Below are 17,146 nucleotides of genomic sequence, written 5' to 3' on the forward strand. Positions count from 1 at the left end.
GTAAAGTTACATACTGGAATATAATGTGTTGTGACAAACATTTATAGGCTATATTTTTCATTATTGCACATTTGCAACTATGATGGCTGTAACTGGGACCAAACTGCTGCCTTTATGTTCTTCTCTCCTCAGTTCCCATTTTTTATTGGATAATGCCCAATCTGCATTTCCTCTGTTCCATTCTCTCAGACGGTCAACATTGCACAACTCTAAACCTTTTGGAGGGAAGTAGAAATCCCACCACTGAGACTACAGAAACTCAAAATTATCAAAACACTTTTCGTCCCTTTACGTGGGATTCTTTAAATTCTCCAGAAGTACCACAGCTCACAATTTACCTTAGTCACACGGCGGCCATTTTGAACACTCTGGGTCAGAAGCTCTACCTTTTTTTTTTTCACCTTTATTTATTCAGGGGAGTTTCACTGAGAGCAATGCTTCACACCTGGAAGCTGACCAGTACAACCACAGTCTAATCTGCTGGCCACTGAGCAGCTCCACTGGAGCGGTTGGGGTTAAGGGCCTTGCTCAAGGGCACCTCAGTGGTGGTAATGAGGGAGGGGCAAGCGCTGCTTTTCACTTTGTGAAAAGCAACTGCTTGAATTTAGTGGGGAAGTTAGTTAGCTAGCTTACTAGTTAGTAAGCTACTAGCTAGCTAGGCTAGACTCTGGTAGCTAGCGATAATGGCCTATATATTAAAATGTAAACCCATTTCCCTCTGGATTCTTCAGATCCATTTGTTTCTAATATGTTTTTCAGTGGGGAAGCTGTGAAATGATAAATGTTTGAGTTTCCCACCCTGAGTGTTCAAGATGGCCGTTGTGTGAATACGGTCAATTCACCTTTACACACCTCAAGTGCATGAAGCACACAAGGTTAGTAGCCTATACATTTATTCTCACAGGCTGGCTGCTGATTGGTTGATAGGATTAAGGACCACTGATTGGGTGTGTCCTTGTATGGAAGACACTCTAATCCAAAATAAAGCAAAAGGAATAAAGTCCATCACCACATCATGATGCAGTATGATGTACAGATATACATTTTATCATCACTTTACAAACAAAATCAGTCCAAAAGGCAACAAGTGGTAACTGAGAGGTAAGAGTGTAAAACATAAAGCAGAAGCCTCTGATCATAAAAGGGCGTTAAATACACAGTTCACTTCATGATTAGACATTTACATTATGGTTAGAAGTGCCTGACCTATTCAAATCATGTGTACATTCCTTGAGTCACAGGAAACCATTTAAATTTAGCATTAAAGTTTACATCTCTTTCACTTTCTCTCACACACGCAATTAGCCTGACCACTTCCTCTTTTAACTCCTGGCACCCTGCTGGGCAATACAACAACATATGTATTAGGCTACATTCTTTCAGTCATTTCAAACCAGGATGTTCAAGTTCTCCATTTTCTCGAGTTTGACTTTCTCTCACACTCAGAGTTAGCTTGGACACTTTAATCTAAATAAGTCTGAAAAGCAGACTCAAACGTTTCCGAGGAAAAACACAAAATGATGCAGAGTTTTAGGTGGAGATGACAAAAAACAAGAATGACCTTTAAAAAAAACTCCGCTACCTGAACTTTTCAGAGTGAACCCTACAGACCACTCTGTTAATATATCACTGCTCTCCTCTCCTTACCTACTACCATAAGGCCCACTTCTGCAAAATTCAACACATTTTATCCATCGCCTATCTATTTTATCATATCAGTAAAACCTGTCATGATTAAATGCCCAGTGGCACCTGCTAGGCTTCAAAAATTAACTATTACACTGCACTCCAATAGCTCCTTATTTTTGTGCACCACCAGCTGCTTTTCCTCATGCAGTCTCTCTATTATCCACACTCCTCTCTTTCCAGGCAGCCATCTTGACATACTGTCTGTCCTCCATCCAGCCATCCAGCCCCGCTTCTTTATTCAGGGAACCACCACTTCATATACACTTTCCACCCCTCCCTGCTGTCCTTGTCCCTCCATCCCACTCCCTTCGTCCTCCTCTCTCTCGGTGTTGATCTGAGCCACTCCCAGCCGGTAGAGGGCGTCCCTGATCACCACCTCTCCCGGCTGGCAGGCCTTCAGCACCTGATTGATCTGCTGGCTCACGATGTCCCTGCTGGCCAGGAAATCCACCAGACGGTTGTACAGGTAGTAATACGCCGCGTTGTTGAAAACCAAAGGTCGCCGCTCAGCTCGGCTCACCGAGGAACCGACCTCCGATTTCTCTGTGAGGTCGTTCTCGGCACCGTCCGTCTGCTCCGCCTGTTCTGCCCCCTCCTCCTCCTCCTCCCCCTCTTCCCTCAGCTCAGCCACCAGGCTGCTGTAGGGCTCCAGCTCTCTGCAGAGGCCCATAGCGTGGTGCTCCAGAGCAGGAGGCTCCTGGGCCCGGGCCGTGCCGGCAGGGTGCACCAGCCAGCAAGAGGAGGATTTGGTGATGGGGTGGAGCTGCTGGTTCTCCCCCACCGAGGATAGGTCAGCGCTGTACGGCTGGTCCTGCAGCTCAGCGCACGACACAAACTGAAGAACGAAGGGGAGAGGCTGCATGAGTGACAAATGGAATCCTGAGACTTCCAATTTATCTTAACACAAAATAGATGTCTTCATTTCTTTTTTTTCCCCAACATAATTAATTAGCACAAGTTTGCGTTCCCTAAGAGATTTATTATTTATTTGATTTAAATTCCCCACCTCTGGCTTGTCAAAGGGGTCGGAGAAGCAGCCTTGGTTCCTGCCCCACATCTGGGTTGCCAGTTCTGGGTACTGCGTGTCAGCACACAGCGCCACCTGGCGGGCAGAGTCGGTAACGTAGACTGGGGGCCAGTAGCGAGAGGACACCAGCAGGTCAACGTGGTCTCGAGCCGTCTCGCCCCTCACCATGTACTTAGAACCACACACCACCTGCATACAGGCAGGGGACAGGAGTGGACAAGTAATGGTGAAAGCCCTTCCCAAAAGACTTACAGAGTGATGAATTCAAATATAACAGAAACATCTGAAACATTTGAGTGTCAGAGCTTTACAGTGCATATGTAACCCACTCTGATGACTGGGTGACTGGTTAAAGAGGAATTTACCTTGTGGGGGCAGACCTTGGACAGCTTGCCAGCGGTGAGGTGTGGAGGGGGCTGGGGGGCGGTGGAGAGGCCGGTATGAACACGCGTGTACAGGGAGATCAGAGAGGTCAGCAACTCATTCTAACACAGAGGGAAAGAGGAGGAGGGAAGCTTATATTTAGACAAACACCCAGACAGACACAAAGAAATCAGAGTAAGCAGACAGAAGAACATTAGTTGAGAGGGCAGCAGAGCAGCCTGCGTCCAGCGTCTCTCTCTCTCTCTCTCTCTCTCTCTCTCTCTCTCACACACACACACACACACACACACACACCTGGGTGGAGTCCGGTGCGGCGGTCTCCCCGCAGCAGTCCAGCAGGCTTCTCAGCTCCTCCTCACTGTGCTCTTCGATCCTGTCGAGTCTCAGCTGGCCCTCGTGGATCAGACGCACCACGACTGACGGGTCTCCTGAAACAGACAAGCATTTTAGTTAATGGGGAAATACGTTCTATTGAAGAAGTAAAAATATGTTTGTTTATGGTCTATATAAGCCATTCCAATCAGAACAAAGTTAATATGAATAAATCTGTCTCTAGAAATCAATGAACAATGTCTACAGGCAATAAGTGGGAGACTAAATTAAGGCTAATGCAATATTAGTTGGAACTGTGACCCCTGTATAACATTTATATCATCCTACTGCTAGCTCTGTGGAGCTATGTGATTATATGACAGATTAGGAAGGGGAACAAACTCTTCTCTCTTGTTTCTGGCTTTCGGGGAAAATACTGAATGTTCGCTACTGAAACCCAAACGGAGGTCATTGGATTAACACATTTAAAAGCTGAAGTCCAGCAGTAGTTTGACAAAGCGGGTACCTGAGGGCTGCTGCGCGTGCGAGAGGACCTTGTCCTTCTCTGTGTTGATGACAGTGGGGCTCCTCATCAGCGGGGGGATGAAGGGGGCGATGATGGAAGCATCTACCCGCGTGATGGGGATGTCCGAGGGGAAAGCCGCCTGCTCGATGGCCTCACTCTCCATGGTCAGCCAGAAGTCGTCCACGTGCACCTCGTCCGAGACGGAAAACTCGGGCCAAGTAAACTGTGGTGAGAAAAAAAAAACTGTGTAAGCATGTGGAGGTTTCATAATAATATGGAGTACAAGGGCATGCAGGCACACAAACACATCTGACATGTTCCCAAGCTGAGGTGTAACGTGTGTCAGAGATCTGTATGACACCGTCACTGCTGGATAGCTCTCAGTCTGTTGTCTCACTTTATTTATGGGTTTCATTTTCCCCATTTCTTTCTGTCATTAGCGCATCACCGTCTCTCACCTCCACATTCTTGAGCTCCAGCACGTTGTGTGTGTTGCGCTGGGCAATCTCCAGCTTGGGCGCGATGCCGCACACACCGCAGATCATGTCGTTGTAATCTCGTACTGTCGTGCACTCAAAGGCCCAGTAGCCACTCAGCAGGAGCTCTTGGATTTGGGACGACTCCTCTGGACTCAGAGCGTGGACTGATGGACGGACGGAGAGAGGCAGAGGCGGATAGAAAGACAGAAAATATGAAAGACAGAAGGAAAGAAAATGGCACATGCAGAAAACTTAAACAACCGTTCCAAAAGCCAGACAAAATCAGACTGAGACAGTAGCAGAATCCAGCCGGGTTGGGTGTTTACCGGGGTGATTGGGGACATGGTCCAGGATGGTCCTGACAGCCTGAGGTGGGTGATGGCCCAGTTTGATGTTGGCCCGGATCTTTAGGAACAGGTCAACACTCACCAGCAGTCTGTTCCCAATGTTGAACAAACCTGCGGGTACAAATTCACACCAAGCCAGGGAAAAATAATTAATAGTAGTTAGCTAGTAACCCGGCTATAGACCATAATGCAATTAAGGTTACGCTGTTTACATGCACCTTTGTTATACTGCAGTTGAGTATCCCTGTTACCACGAATTAACCAATTAACAGCATATCCCTGTCCACCTGCAGTGTCCTCACCTGCCCACAGATAAAGAGGTCCACCAGCAGCAACATATGTTCTCTTAGACTAAGCAGTAGTAAGCTTCTTGTAATACATGGGAAATAAATCATGATCCCAATAGCTATACTAAGTATTGCTTGCCGACATGCTTTCTGTTGATGTCAAAATGCACCATAACACTGTGCAAGTCTGAGTTTGTGCAGAAGGCACAAACCAGACGTGAAAGGAGTATGAAGTTTCCATGACACAGTAACCTGTTTAATGCTGGAGTAAGCCAGGCATCTCAACCTGGTTTCTCATAATCAGAGTACGAGTTTCCATCCATATCGGGTAATCATTTCAAATTCTTCAGCTGATATTTGTTGACATTCTCCAAAAATTCGCGTCGGAAAACGAACCAAAAGCAAGGAAAGACCGCCAGGCTTGGAGAGATTGATAGAAAAAGTCGATAAAAGAATATACGACATGTTGTGGGTGGTGTAGTTTACCTGGGTGCAGGTCAGTGAAGCTGTGCAGGGCCAGACACTGAGAGTTGAGACACACCTTCAGCTGGAGAGAGGCCGTCTGGATCAGAGTCTCAGTAAGCAGCCAGCAGTCCTCCTGTCCTGCAACAGTACTAGAGCAGACGGACACACACACACACAACAAAGCAGACATTAGTGAAGCAGAGACCAACAGAACACCACTGTATCGGAGTAATAAAAACAGAGGCAGGGTATAAAATGAAGAAATAATAATCAGGAGAGGAGAAGCCAGGTAGCCAAACAAGCCAACTGTCAAGACACAGAACAAACATCAGACTTTCTTCATAAACCAACACCTCTCCTCCTCTTCCTCCAGTAGAACACAATATCTCCCGCTCCTCCCCTCCCATCTCATCCCACCTCCTCACCTCTGACCTCCTTTGAACAGAGGATAGTGACAGAGGCCACAGTGAGTAGCAGCCGACTCATAGAAGCGGGGCCACCCAGACTGGACCAGCGTCTCTGTCTCCACGGCGTCTGCCTGGTCCTGTTCGCCTGGATGAATAAAGACTATCTGGGGAGTGTTGAGCTCCTGGATGAGGACCAGCGTTTCCTGGAGCTCCGTCTCACTCTCGGGGATCTGCAGGACCCGCCGCAGCAGCTGCAGGGTGGACTGGCGCTGCAGGTCCTTCTGGGCAGGACTCAGGACCTGGTATGGATCCAACAGAGCGCCAGACTGAGGGAGAGATGAGATGATGAGAGAGATGAGATGAGATGAGAGATGAGGAGAGAGAGGAGCTGTATTGATCCCCAAGGAGAAATTGGGTCATTGCAGCAGCAAAGAATAAAGGTATAGGTTGGTGAACAAGGAGTAAAAGGTACTAAAGGATTAGGCTGAAAAGGTAATAAGCAATATAAAATAGTACAATAATATAAAAAATGTGTCTTCATTAGCATCTCCATAAGTTTCTACTGGCTAAAAAGAATTCTTGCTATGATGGCTACTGACAGATTTCGATGTGTCAAGCAAGATATCAACTAGAGAAATAGAGAACTAGATTCTCAGAATGTAATACTATTATTACTACTTCTAACAACAATAATAACAATAAAAACTATATTTATAGCACTTTTCAAACAAAGAAGCAATAGTGGAAAGAGAAACATTATTATATAACAGCACGTGTGAATTAAAAGGTCTTAAGAAGGGATTTAAAAGACAACGCTAATTCTGAGCTCCTCAGGGAGGGAATTGCAAAGAGTAGGTGCCCTGACAGCAAGGGCCCGGTCTCCTTTAGTCCTTTAAGTCTAGATTCAGGAATGACCAGAAGGCACCCAGACTCACAAGGGGTCAAGAGGTCAGAGATACAACTGGGAGCTATTTAAAAGTGATGAGCAAAATGTGAAGGAAGACAGCCTTAACCTTGGCTCCTACAGCGTTCTTCCGGGACAGGTCCCAGCCACATTTAGGGCACTCGGCAGGTTTGTGTCTGTTCTTATACACATAGTCGCAGGACGGGTTCTTACACCGGCCCCTGCCCCGCGCTGTAGACAGACCCAAGTCCTGAGACATAAGAACAGAGAAACAATTACCCAAAGAACAAGAAACAAGAGACATCCAGAGACAAAACTACATCTGAAAGGAACATTGAGCTAAAATGAATCTGCCTGAGTGTCAGTAAAGCCCAAATGATGCAGGCTAAATTGTGCAGGTAATAGCAGTATACTGACAAAGCTGGAAATGGTGTTCTGTTTGAAAGGCATGACTGACAGGATATTCACTCCCTTATCAATCAGTGAAGCAATATGCTGGCTGCCATCTGCTGAGGCAGGGGAGTCCTGTGAAAAAACATACAGAGAGTGAGAAAAACAGACAGAGAGTAAATTTATAGCATTATTACTTTCTTTTGTGTGTGTGTGTGTGTGTGTGTGTGTGTGTGTGTTAACCTGCTTGGCTGTGGTTGCTGGGACTGTTTGGCCGAGCTGTTTCAAAGTGCTGGGTTTGAGACCTGAGAAACTCTCACTAGGCACTGTGGTCAGAAAACAACAACCACATCAAATGAGAGCAGAAACCTCAGAACGTACAAACACACCTGCAAACATTTCACTTCCCCTCACATAATGAAGACATAACTTCCGCCGTATCGTGTCGATAATAAACAGTCAGTGAACATGCAATGAAGTCATTCTGAACTACTGAACTGAATGGAAAGGAAACCCTAAATTCACTAAAAGTTGCAAGAAAGACATCAAATAAAGTATAATTACAGGAAATCAAATGATATACAGTACCGACGGCTGATTTGTTGTTGACACTCAGAGATTTCCCTTTGTCAGGTGGGACAGTTATGAACTGGAGCAAGGCACGGCCTAGGAATAGGTATAAATCCATAAGACAACAGCTTATTTTATCATTGCATCACACAACATTGGTTGTTCATGTGCTGTATGCTGTGTCTGACCTGTGCTGCAGTAGGCAGGGAGGATGGGTCTTACGGGTCTCTTCTGCACAGCAGCGTTGCTTCTGTCTTGACCTTGGGCTGTGGCGCCCTTAGCACTGCCTTTCAACGCTCTGCTGGTTCACACAGAGGAAGTATTCATAAAGTAAGATATAAACCAATTTGTAGGTAAGGCATTGTTATTACGTGCAATAAAATTCATTTGCTATAACAATACAGTAAGGAGTCTATACAATCTTATTCCATCCATATTTTCAGGTTTACAATAGGTCTGGGTCTCGCACTTTAATATATTTCAACATTTCAAATAGAAATATTGTTAATGAGGCCAAATGCAAATGACTGAAAATGATGTCAGTACCTATATTTACTGCCACTGGAATGTATAACAATTTTAAATAAAAGGTGTCAAGTTATCACACACATAACAAACACAAGTTATCCATCTATACTGTACATACACTGAAAGCCAATAACAAAGCTCTACAGCTGCTCACCTTGTTTGTGCCTGTGTCTTGGTGCTGCTGCCCTCTAGTGGCGCTCCTGGTAGAACTGCACGCTGTTTCCTGGAGCTCCGCTGAACTCGCCCTTCTTTCTTGCCTCCAGTGGCGTTTGTGTTACTGACAGTGGTCGTCTTCTCCTCAGCAGCAGACAAAGTGGGTTGACCGCTCTCATTAGAGTTGGTTTCAGCTTTCTGTGGAGTTTGCTTAGATGCAGCATCTTTCGCATGGGTCTTCTTTGCCTAATATGGAAATATGGAAGACTTAGCCATAGCTAAGCCATAGCTAAAATGACCTGTACCACTGTACCCTAAATCACTTCAATCCCCTTATATATTCATAATAGATGCAACAGCCCTAATTTTTCAGGTACAGATATTGCTTGTCACTTACAGCAGGCACCCACTTGCCACCCAGGTGGCTCCCACATTCGGGGCAAGTCGGTGGTTTGTGGCGGGTGACATACACGAATGAACAGCCAGGAGTTGGGCACCTCCCCCGACCTCTCCTGGTGTAAGTCTTTACAGTCTGCAAAAGAGGGAAAATGTTTAAACCTGTGGCTCTCAATGTCCATTACAATGACCCACTCAAATGATTTCTCAAATTTATTCAACTGGGTGTTGATATTCTTGGAATTTTTCTGTAAATAGCTTTGAAATCTGCCTCTTTCTAAATCTACATTTTTATAGTGAATGAACATTTGTGAGTGGTTACCATTTTATATGAAGGTTTGGCACTCTGTTCTATGCTGGTTCCTACAGAGACCATCATCATTGGGCCAACAGAGCTGGCACCTGCCAAAGACTTGGGCTCCAGCAGGTTCTGAAGAGACGGAGAAATCACATCACAACATCATCCAGAACACTGTTTGTGAGTAAAATGGTCAGCTGCATTGGTTTTTAACTAGTAATTTCATGCTCTAAAAATCCCTGAATGAATGAGTGAATGAATGAAGCACACTGCTACTTGGCAGATGGAAGTTTAGGTCTCACCTGGGTGGGTATGATGGCGACCACCTGTGTAGTTTCGCCTCGCATCTGCTGCACCATTGCCCCGCCCACGTCCCCTTCCTCAGATGCCATGCTAATGACGCTATAACCACTACCAACGACTCTCGACTCGTTCCCCCTCAGCAGCGTCCCATCTGCTGTGAGGGCAGTGGAGCTCTGTGTGTCTGTGGGTGCCATCATACAGGCAGAGGCTTTGGGGTCAGAGGAGGGCAGGAGTCCCTGGAGGGCCGTGGGATGAGACACCGCAGCCGTTACCTCGGCCAGGCCCTCGACGGCGACGCACTGCTCGCCGAGCTCCACCTCGCTGCCCAGCCCCAGAGGCGGGAGCTGGGGCTCTTGGGGGAGGGAGAGGGAGGGCAGGCCTCCTTCCACCGGGGAGTCCAGAGACTCCACACACACCTCTGGCTGGGAGCCTCCTGCCTGGTGGTTCGAGGAGGAGCCTTTGGGCAGAAGGACGTAACTGGCCCTGGGGAGGATCTTGCGGAAGCCCGGCAGGTCCTGGGAGGGGCCGAGTGAGGGCTGAGGGAGGTACACAGATGGGAGAATTAATGCTCTACGACTACGTTATGACTCACTATGCTGACACTGAGATTATACTAGACACCAGTGAACAAGGCTGGAGCAGAGATAAAGGGCTGAGTGAAACTGTGAGAATGGGTCTTCTTCACTCTGATACAGATAAACCAGATGCATGGGCTTGCTCACATGTTGAGGATGTAACTTACTGTTTCTATGCCCTCCTTCTCCAACTTGGCCTTCTCCAGATAGTAGCCTTTCTCAGCCACACTGAGCCGTTTCCAGCTCTCACTGATGCGCTTGTTGATCTCTGACTGCGGCAGGTTCGGGATTTCCTGCTGCATCATCTGGTGGACATCAAAGTAGTACAGCAGGTAGGCAGACCTAAAGACAGAGGGGATTCAGTGTCAGCAATCCGTAATGGAGACTGATAAGAGAGACGGAAAAGAAGAACCTTTCATTTGTGTGTTAAACTGTGTGTGAAAGTAGTTTGGGTCTGATACATTACCTGGGCTTCTTGGGTTTCTCCACAGTGTCTTCCTGAGCTCTGTTCTTCCTCTTCTTGGGGGAGGTCACTTCCATCAGGGTGTAGCAGCTCTCCACCTCCTCTGTCATTTTCACATTGTCATACACCTCCACCGTCTCCATGGTTTCCATGGTCTCCATGGCTGCAGATCTGGGACCAGCTTGGGGAATAGTAAAATATTTGTTTTATAGTCATGTTTGCTGTGTTTGGATGGTATATCTCTGATGATGGGGGGCAAATGGAGATGCTTTGAATAATAAAACCCATTGAAAGCAAGACAGTCCAACCAAGGGCTGCTGTGACATATCAACTCTCTGCAGACTAGAGAGGAAGCAGCACGAATAATGACTTTATTCGATAACTAAATATAACGAAAATACACAAGCCATGAATGGGTATCACTGACAGACTAATGAAGTGACAGCATGTCAAAAGTATTGGTCCTTCCCTGCTTTAAAATGTAGAGTTATTGGTGTGTGTTTATACTGACTGCACACTCGGTGAGTTATCCAATGAGGTGCCTTCTTATTGAAGCCTTACCTCTGGTGTCCCGGGGCTCTGCAAACTGCGCTGCACAACCCTCAAAAGATGCCGAAAATATCAAGCATTGTACCGACGACCAAAAATACGGGTATTTTTCTACGCTCCATATCAAATTAGGGATTTGTGGTTCATAAATGTCCAGTACAATAGCTTGGTTTGTCCTCGCCTTGCAGAAAACATGGCGCTTTGTTGCTATGGTCTTCAACCAATCACGTCTCGGAATAAACAAGCACAGGCCAATCACAGAAGACGTTTTTGACACGTGAAAGTAATGCGTGCGCCCATACACCTCTGGAGGACATGTTTTGACAGATCTAGGCTCAGTTTTATCTCGATACATTTCTGACAAACTACTGACATGACTGACATTGTGGACTTTGGGAACAGTGTTTATAGTGCGACACAAAGTACAGTTCACACAATTAACCACAACTCTGTGTGTAATAAGCTCAGATGATTCAGCTAATCGATATCCCAAGTATATTTGAGTCATGAGTAGAGTCTTGAAGATGTTTTCTCCATACACCCCATGCTTAAATCGTGTGTAACCCTCAGCGCCGTCTTGCAGACAAGCGGCGTTGTCATGGAATTAAATCAAACCGCAACTCTGCCAAATATGTCTCTTTAGATTATGCTTGTCTTTCAGACAGGTTGCTCAATACACCTGTCTCCAACCATATGTTCACTGTCTTGTTTTCTTAAATTGCAATACTCATCTGTAAGACGATGCTGAGGGCTGAAACACCCTTTGAGCGAATAACTGCCAGGCCAAAGTAATCGCGCTGAATACAAGTAGCAGACTGTCCCAGGCTTATGAGTCAAGCGCAGATCATTCCATTGAGCAAAGATGGCGGATGACAAGGTGAGTAAGTTACTGTGCTCTGACTTTAAACTTATTAATTTCACGTGTCCTGTCAGATGACAGTCCTTTCTAGGGCAGGAGGAATTAACTCCTTTCCTCTCTGCAGCAGCTGGCTTTATGTTGAGATTACACGGGGAAGGTTAGATGCTGTACGAATTTCATCGCTCCTTGTGCTTGCTAAGCTTTTGCTATGTAGCTAGCGTTAGCTAGTGAGGACAGTTAGCAAACTTTAAGAAAACTAAGTAATGTAACTTGGTTGCTAGAGAAGCTCTTGTGGAGCGATTCTGTATTCTATAGTCAACAAAAATCTATCGTGTATGGAGCAGCGTTAACTGTGTTATCCACAATAAGATGTTAATTTAGTAAAAGTGTTATAACATCACTGTTACCTAATGCTCATGTGATCCCCCACTTACATTTTAGGATCCTCTGAAACAGTTGAAAGATCTGACCCAGCTCAAGAATCAGTTAGAAGAGATCCAGAGGCGAGTGGAGAACGAAGTTTCCGTAGGAATTCCTCAGGTAAGTTGCTCATGTTTCTTTGATCATTGAATAGATCCTTTAAGCTACTGTGATTTTCTCTTGTCTACCAAGTGAATGCACCAACCTTAGTTTGATTAGTTAACCTAATTGTATTTCCTGAACCCCGTTCCTGTGTTGGGACAGTGATAAAAGTGTTCCTGTTAATGTTTCTGTTGTAGGGAGGCTCTGTGTTGGGATCTCCGTTCCTGAAGGGGTTTCTGGCCGGCTATGTGGTGGCCAAGCTCCGCTCCTCTGCCATCCTGGGGGTGCTGCTGGGAACAATCACTGGCATGTACGCAGCACAGAGCTATCAAGTGCCCAACATTGAAAGGACTGTGAAAGATTATTTGAACAACATGAAAAAAGGACCAAAGTAATTTGGACTGACTACTAGCCCACATCTTCCTTTGCCTGTGGTATAGGGGCACAACAGCAGGAGACACTGTTGCAGCTGCTGGTTTGTCAGTGGCTCATGAACAGAGAAGCCTCGAGGCTCTCCTGATATCCTATGGATGTCATGATATAACTGGAATTTCATTGGGGACTCAAAGTTTTTTTTCATTTTTGTGCAAGTTTAGGGTGATGCTTCAGTTACAGACTCTTGTATTTCCTTTCCATTGATAAATGTTAGATGTACTCACTCAATACCAGACTTTGTGCCTACAAGGTTTTAATTGTTCCCTCAGATTTTGACTGCTGTCTTAGTATTGTTGCCTGGAGCAGCTGTCTAAGCCAGTTTGACTTTGAATCAGGGATGTGTATAACAGCCAGTTATCCCTGCAAATGCTTCTTACACCCACATGATTCAGCTCAAAATACACGTTTACTGAAATAATTGTGTATCAGTATTTAATAATTGACATTTGGTTGGGATTTATAGCTTTGTTTATTTTTAAAATGGCCTCATTGTGATTATTTATGACTTGATGTGAGGTTTTTTTTACACTATTGGTATTATTCACAGATTTGTTTAGGAGTTATTTAAGTGTTTAGTTTGCAGTATTGAGAATGATCGTGATCCAGAATGTGGGGCCCAGTTCCCCAGCCAGGCGCAGGAGACAATGGGTGAAGAGGCTCGAGTGGGGCGTCCTCCTGGGGCTGATGGTCCTCATCTATGGCTCCCACGCACCGCTCATCGCCCTCACCAAGGTCGATGGTCAAGTCCCCTTCAGCCCCTCTTCTTGCGTTGTCATGATTGAGTTAGTCAAACTCCTGATCTCCCTGGCGACCCTCCTCCTGACTGGGGACCCGTCTGCCTTACGCGCCGCTCCCTCCCTGGTCCTCGTGGCTCCCTATGCAGTCCCCGCCGTCCTCTACGCCCTCAACAACAACCTGGTAGTTCTCATGCAGGCCTACATGGACCCCAGCTCCTACCAAGTCCTCAGCAACCTGAAAATCGCCTCCACTGCCCTGCTCTACTCCTTTTGTCTGGGCAAGAGGCTTCGGTCCGCTCAGTGGTTATCGCTGGGGCTCCTCATGGGGGCCGGGGTGTGCCACAGCTACAGCAGCCTGGATCTGGGGGACCTGGAGAGGGCTGAAGCTGAGGCAAGTCCCCGGCTTCATGTCACAGCCTGGGGCCTTTTCCTGGTGCTGGTGTACTGCTTTATTTCAGGCCTGGCAGCTGTTTACACAGAGAGGGTGCTGAAGAGCCAGCAGCTGCCGCTCAGCCTGCAGAACCTTTACCTATATGTGTTTGGAGTGGCCATCAATGGGGTCTCCTCTCTCTCCAGTGTCGCAAGTGAAAAGGGTTTCCTGGAGGGATACTCAGGGGCTGTGTGGGCCATTATAGCAGGGCAGGCAGCTAACGGACTCCTGATGTCTGTGGTGCTGAAGCACGGCAGTGGGATCACCAGGCTGTTTGTCATCTCCTGCTCCATGCTGGTCAACGCTCTGTTGTCCTGGGCCATCTTAGGGCTGCAGCTCACCCCTCTTTTCCTCCTGCCCGTTTCTATGATCGGTCTGGCAGCTTACTTGTATTACAGGTAGTGGAGTCTCCACCGAAACAATCACGAGGTCCCTTTAACCAGAACAACGTTGTATTTCTTCTTCTGTAGGAAACTTCTGTTTCCTATTTTTTTTTTTTTTTTTTATTGAAGTGGTGTTTGTGTGTTTGCTCCTGCCTCCTGTCTGTAATGTTTTCTTTGAGTCTTGTTGCTTTTCATCTCATTTCAAATGGTCAAGGTTGGTTGTTAGTTGAAAATGATCAGCCATGATCAGACAGTAGAAACTGCACTTTGACCTCCAGACTCCAACACACATTTATTTGTTTTGCAATCATTTACCATTAAATGTGTACTGTCCAGTCATCAGTTGCCTTGATTTTGCCAACTTGCATCAAATTTTAAAATGTAACTATTTACTATTTCTCTTACACTATTACAGGTGAACTCAAATTTGAGGTGTTGGTAATGATTATTATATCTTTATGGTTACACATTTCTCAAGAGTGGTGCTATTGTTAGCTTGATGATATTTTCTGTATCACAGTCTCTGCCAAGTCGACTGTCAAAGATAAAATACAAGTGACACACAAAGTGTTATTCGGTCTGTCAATAACTAACCAATAAATACATTGTCAAAAAAAGTGTTTATTTTCTCATGATTTACAGTAAGCTCATCTACTAATTAAAAATATTGTTTCTTTTTTTTCATTGTTGTTGGGATAACAGCTCAGCCTTGGGATCACCTCGCACAGCTAGAGAGTCCTTTAGCTCTCCCAGTGCTATGGAGAAAATGAAAGAAAATTATTACATTGTAGATAAACCAATTTATGAAGACCAATGGCAGTGGAAGTACAGAGTTCACATCAAGGAATACCTTTCACATGTTACTTAAGAGGTAAAGGCAAAAACAGCTACAAGCATAGCCCAAATCTGATAGAGGTCAGAAATAAGTGATACACATGAGCTCACCCGTGCGGAGTTGCTTGTTGTCGGCCTGCAGCTGCTGGTTCTGGGCAGACAGGTAGACGGCGTCCTGCACGGCCTCCAGCAGCAGAGCTCTGTATCTGCCCTCCGATGTCTTCCTCTGCTCCTCACTGACCTGACGAAACACTCTGAACACCTAGACAGGAAGCAACAGAGACGCAGAACAGCATGGGGGTGACACAGCAGCTGAACATGGGTCTTCATGTAAACACACATGCACAAACTAACGATGGTATAACCAAATTGTCTTTGTTTGCCGTCTTTGGCACTTTTTTGTTTTGCGCTTTTTTATACACTTAATGTAATCATCAGAGACTGTTTGGAGATTTTCCTTTTTCCTGACTGTGTGAATTCCATTTATCTTCCTGATATACTGTATAGAATTGCTTAACGTGGTAAACTGTAGGATCCTTGTTTTCTTTTTATTTTCATTTTAGCGAAGCGGTAATTGCTGTGATGTTTTAGCATTGCACTTCCCAGAGATCACAACACCAGTGATGTGATGTCTTCTTCCTTAGATTTCCTGTTGATGAACTTTGAGCTGTCTGTGCTAACTACCTAGCTCTTCTTCTGTTTATCCCAAACAAACTGCTGTTGCTGCTGGAAACATAAAGCGCTTCACTTCCTATGTGGCAGAGGATTTTCCCTGGGAAAGACGTACCCAAACACCGGGTGTTCAGAACAGCAAATGTAAAATGTTAAAACTTTCATTACCTGAGTATGTGTTGAATCACTGTTGTTTCATATCAATCGGCAACTGAGAGTAGCAAAATGGACATTTATTTATATGAAAATGTGGCAGATACTCGTTTTTCTCACATGGACCCAAGTAATTCCCACCTGGAGGCTCTCCTCCCTCAGACAATGCAGCTCCATCTGGTGTCTGCGGTATTGATCCTCCATGTCTCTCTCGGCCTGCTGGGCCTCAGTGCGCAGCGCCTCCATCTGCAGCACCAGGACCTGCCTCTCTTTGGCCAGCACCAGCAGCTCTCTCTGGGGACCCTCCGCCTAGCAGAAAAGTAGATGAAAAAATACAGAAAATGCGAGGAAAACAACAGAATTAAGTTGCATATGCAGGAGTTCCACTGTTCCACTAAAATAATAGGCTTGCATGAATTTAAACAGACTCAGCAACCTCAGCTAAGATAGATCAGAATCAGAATCATGTTAAACAATAGTGCATCTCATTATCCCACCGGTACCTGTTCATGCTCCAGTTCTCTCTCCATCTTCTCCACCTCCTGCTGAATTAATCTCCCATGATCCTCCTTAAGTCGCCTCCTCCGCTCCTGTGCTTTGTTGTATTCCAACTGAGACTGATCATTAAATTGCCAAGATGGATGTCTTAGTATGGGATGCCCATTTGTACACATACAAATGTCATTAATAGGGTATTAACACAGCATTGCAAACATGGTGCCACACTGGATGTACAGGTGTTCAGTATATCTAATACAAAATGACTGGGTTCAGATGAAGTGCATTACCTGTTGTGAGAGGTCAGATTTCTCGGCAGCAGGCCCCTGCTTCACCATCTCCTCTCTGAGAGTCTCCCTCAGCTGCTGGATTCTAGCTACCCTCTCCTGGACCTTCTCCACATCCCCTTTACCCTCTGAGGATAGGACCAACACACGCAATATAGGGGTAATGGTAGTCCCTATATCCACAATTTAACACATTTTTTTCTTCAATTATCACAGCATAATACCTTTGATGTGTTCTTCCATTTCCTGTCTCAACTGGTCCTGTAAATATTTCATCCTGTCTG

The 17,146-nt window shown here is 45.7% G+C and overlaps 4 protein-coding genes across 5 annotated transcripts; 2 read left to right on the plus strand and 2 right to left on the minus strand.

Annotated features, from left to right (window-relative positions):
* Positions 1–1,019: 1,019 nt before the first annotated feature.
* Positions 1,020–11,191, minus strand: hmgxb3 (HMG box domain containing 3). Of its 2 annotated transcripts, XM_071905865.2 has the most exons (21): positions 11,065–11,191; positions 10,507–10,684; positions 10,208–10,382; positions 9,465–10,001; positions 9,187–9,294; positions 8,866–9,000; positions 8,470–8,714; positions 7,976–8,085; positions 7,806–7,883; positions 7,461–7,543; positions 7,245–7,352; positions 6,937–7,077; positions 5,942–6,249; positions 5,538–5,665; positions 4,744–4,875; positions 4,397–4,581; positions 3,939–4,161; positions 3,395–3,528; positions 3,082–3,201; positions 2,696–2,905; positions 1,020–2,524 (listed from the first exon to the last, which is right to left on the minus strand). In XM_071905865.2, the coding sequence occupies exons 2-21, from the start codon at positions 10,662–10,664 to the stop codon at positions 1,928–1,930; spliced, it is 3,915 nt and encodes a 1,304-aa protein (XP_071761966.2). In that variant the 5' UTR covers positions 10,665–10,684; positions 11,065–11,191; the 3' UTR covers positions 1,020–1,927. The 2 variants fall into 2 exon arrangements, with proteins under 2 accessions (XP_071761966.2, XP_078145241.1); XM_078289115.1 differs by lacking the exon at positions 9,465–10,001.
* Positions 11,192–11,795: 604 nt separating this feature from the next.
* Positions 11,796–12,837, plus strand: LOC139916855 (SLC35A4 upstream open reading frame protein-like). Its single transcript, XM_071905871.2, has 3 exons — positions 11,796–11,929; positions 12,353–12,451; positions 12,631–12,837. The coding sequence occupies exons 1-3, from the start codon at positions 11,915–11,917 to the stop codon at positions 12,826–12,828; spliced, it is 312 nt and encodes a 103-aa protein (XP_071761972.1). The 5' UTR covers positions 11,796–11,914; the 3' UTR covers positions 12,829–12,837.
* Positions 12,838–13,445: 608 nt separating this feature from the next.
* LOC139916854 (putative UDP-sugar transporter protein SLC35A4) lies at positions 13,446–14,757 on the plus strand. Its single transcript, XM_071905870.2, has one exon. The coding sequence runs from the start codon at positions 13,460–13,462 to the stop codon at positions 14,435–14,437; it is 978 nt and encodes a 325-aa protein (XP_071761971.1). The 5' UTR covers positions 13,446–13,459; the 3' UTR covers positions 14,438–14,757.
* A 311-nt stretch (positions 14,758–15,068) lies between these two features.
* Positions 15,069–16,280, minus strand: LOC144542425 (uncharacterized). Its single transcript, XM_078289152.1, has 3 exons — positions 16,219–16,280; positions 15,364–15,514; positions 15,069–15,173 (listed from the first exon to the last, which is right to left on the minus strand). The coding sequence occupies exons 1-3, from the start codon at positions 16,252–16,254 to the stop codon at positions 15,100–15,102; spliced, it is 261 nt and encodes an 86-aa protein (XP_078145278.1). The 5' UTR covers positions 16,255–16,280; the 3' UTR covers positions 15,069–15,099.
* Between the last annotated feature and the right edge of the window lie 866 nt (positions 16,281–17,146).

The sequence above is a fragment of the Centroberyx gerrardi genome, chromosome 16 (assembly GCF_048128805.1).
Source record: "Centroberyx gerrardi isolate f3 chromosome 16, fCenGer3.hap1.cur.20231027, whole genome shotgun sequence".
Lineage (NCBI taxonomy): Eukaryota > Metazoa > Chordata > Actinopteri > Beryciformes > Berycidae > Centroberyx > Centroberyx gerrardi.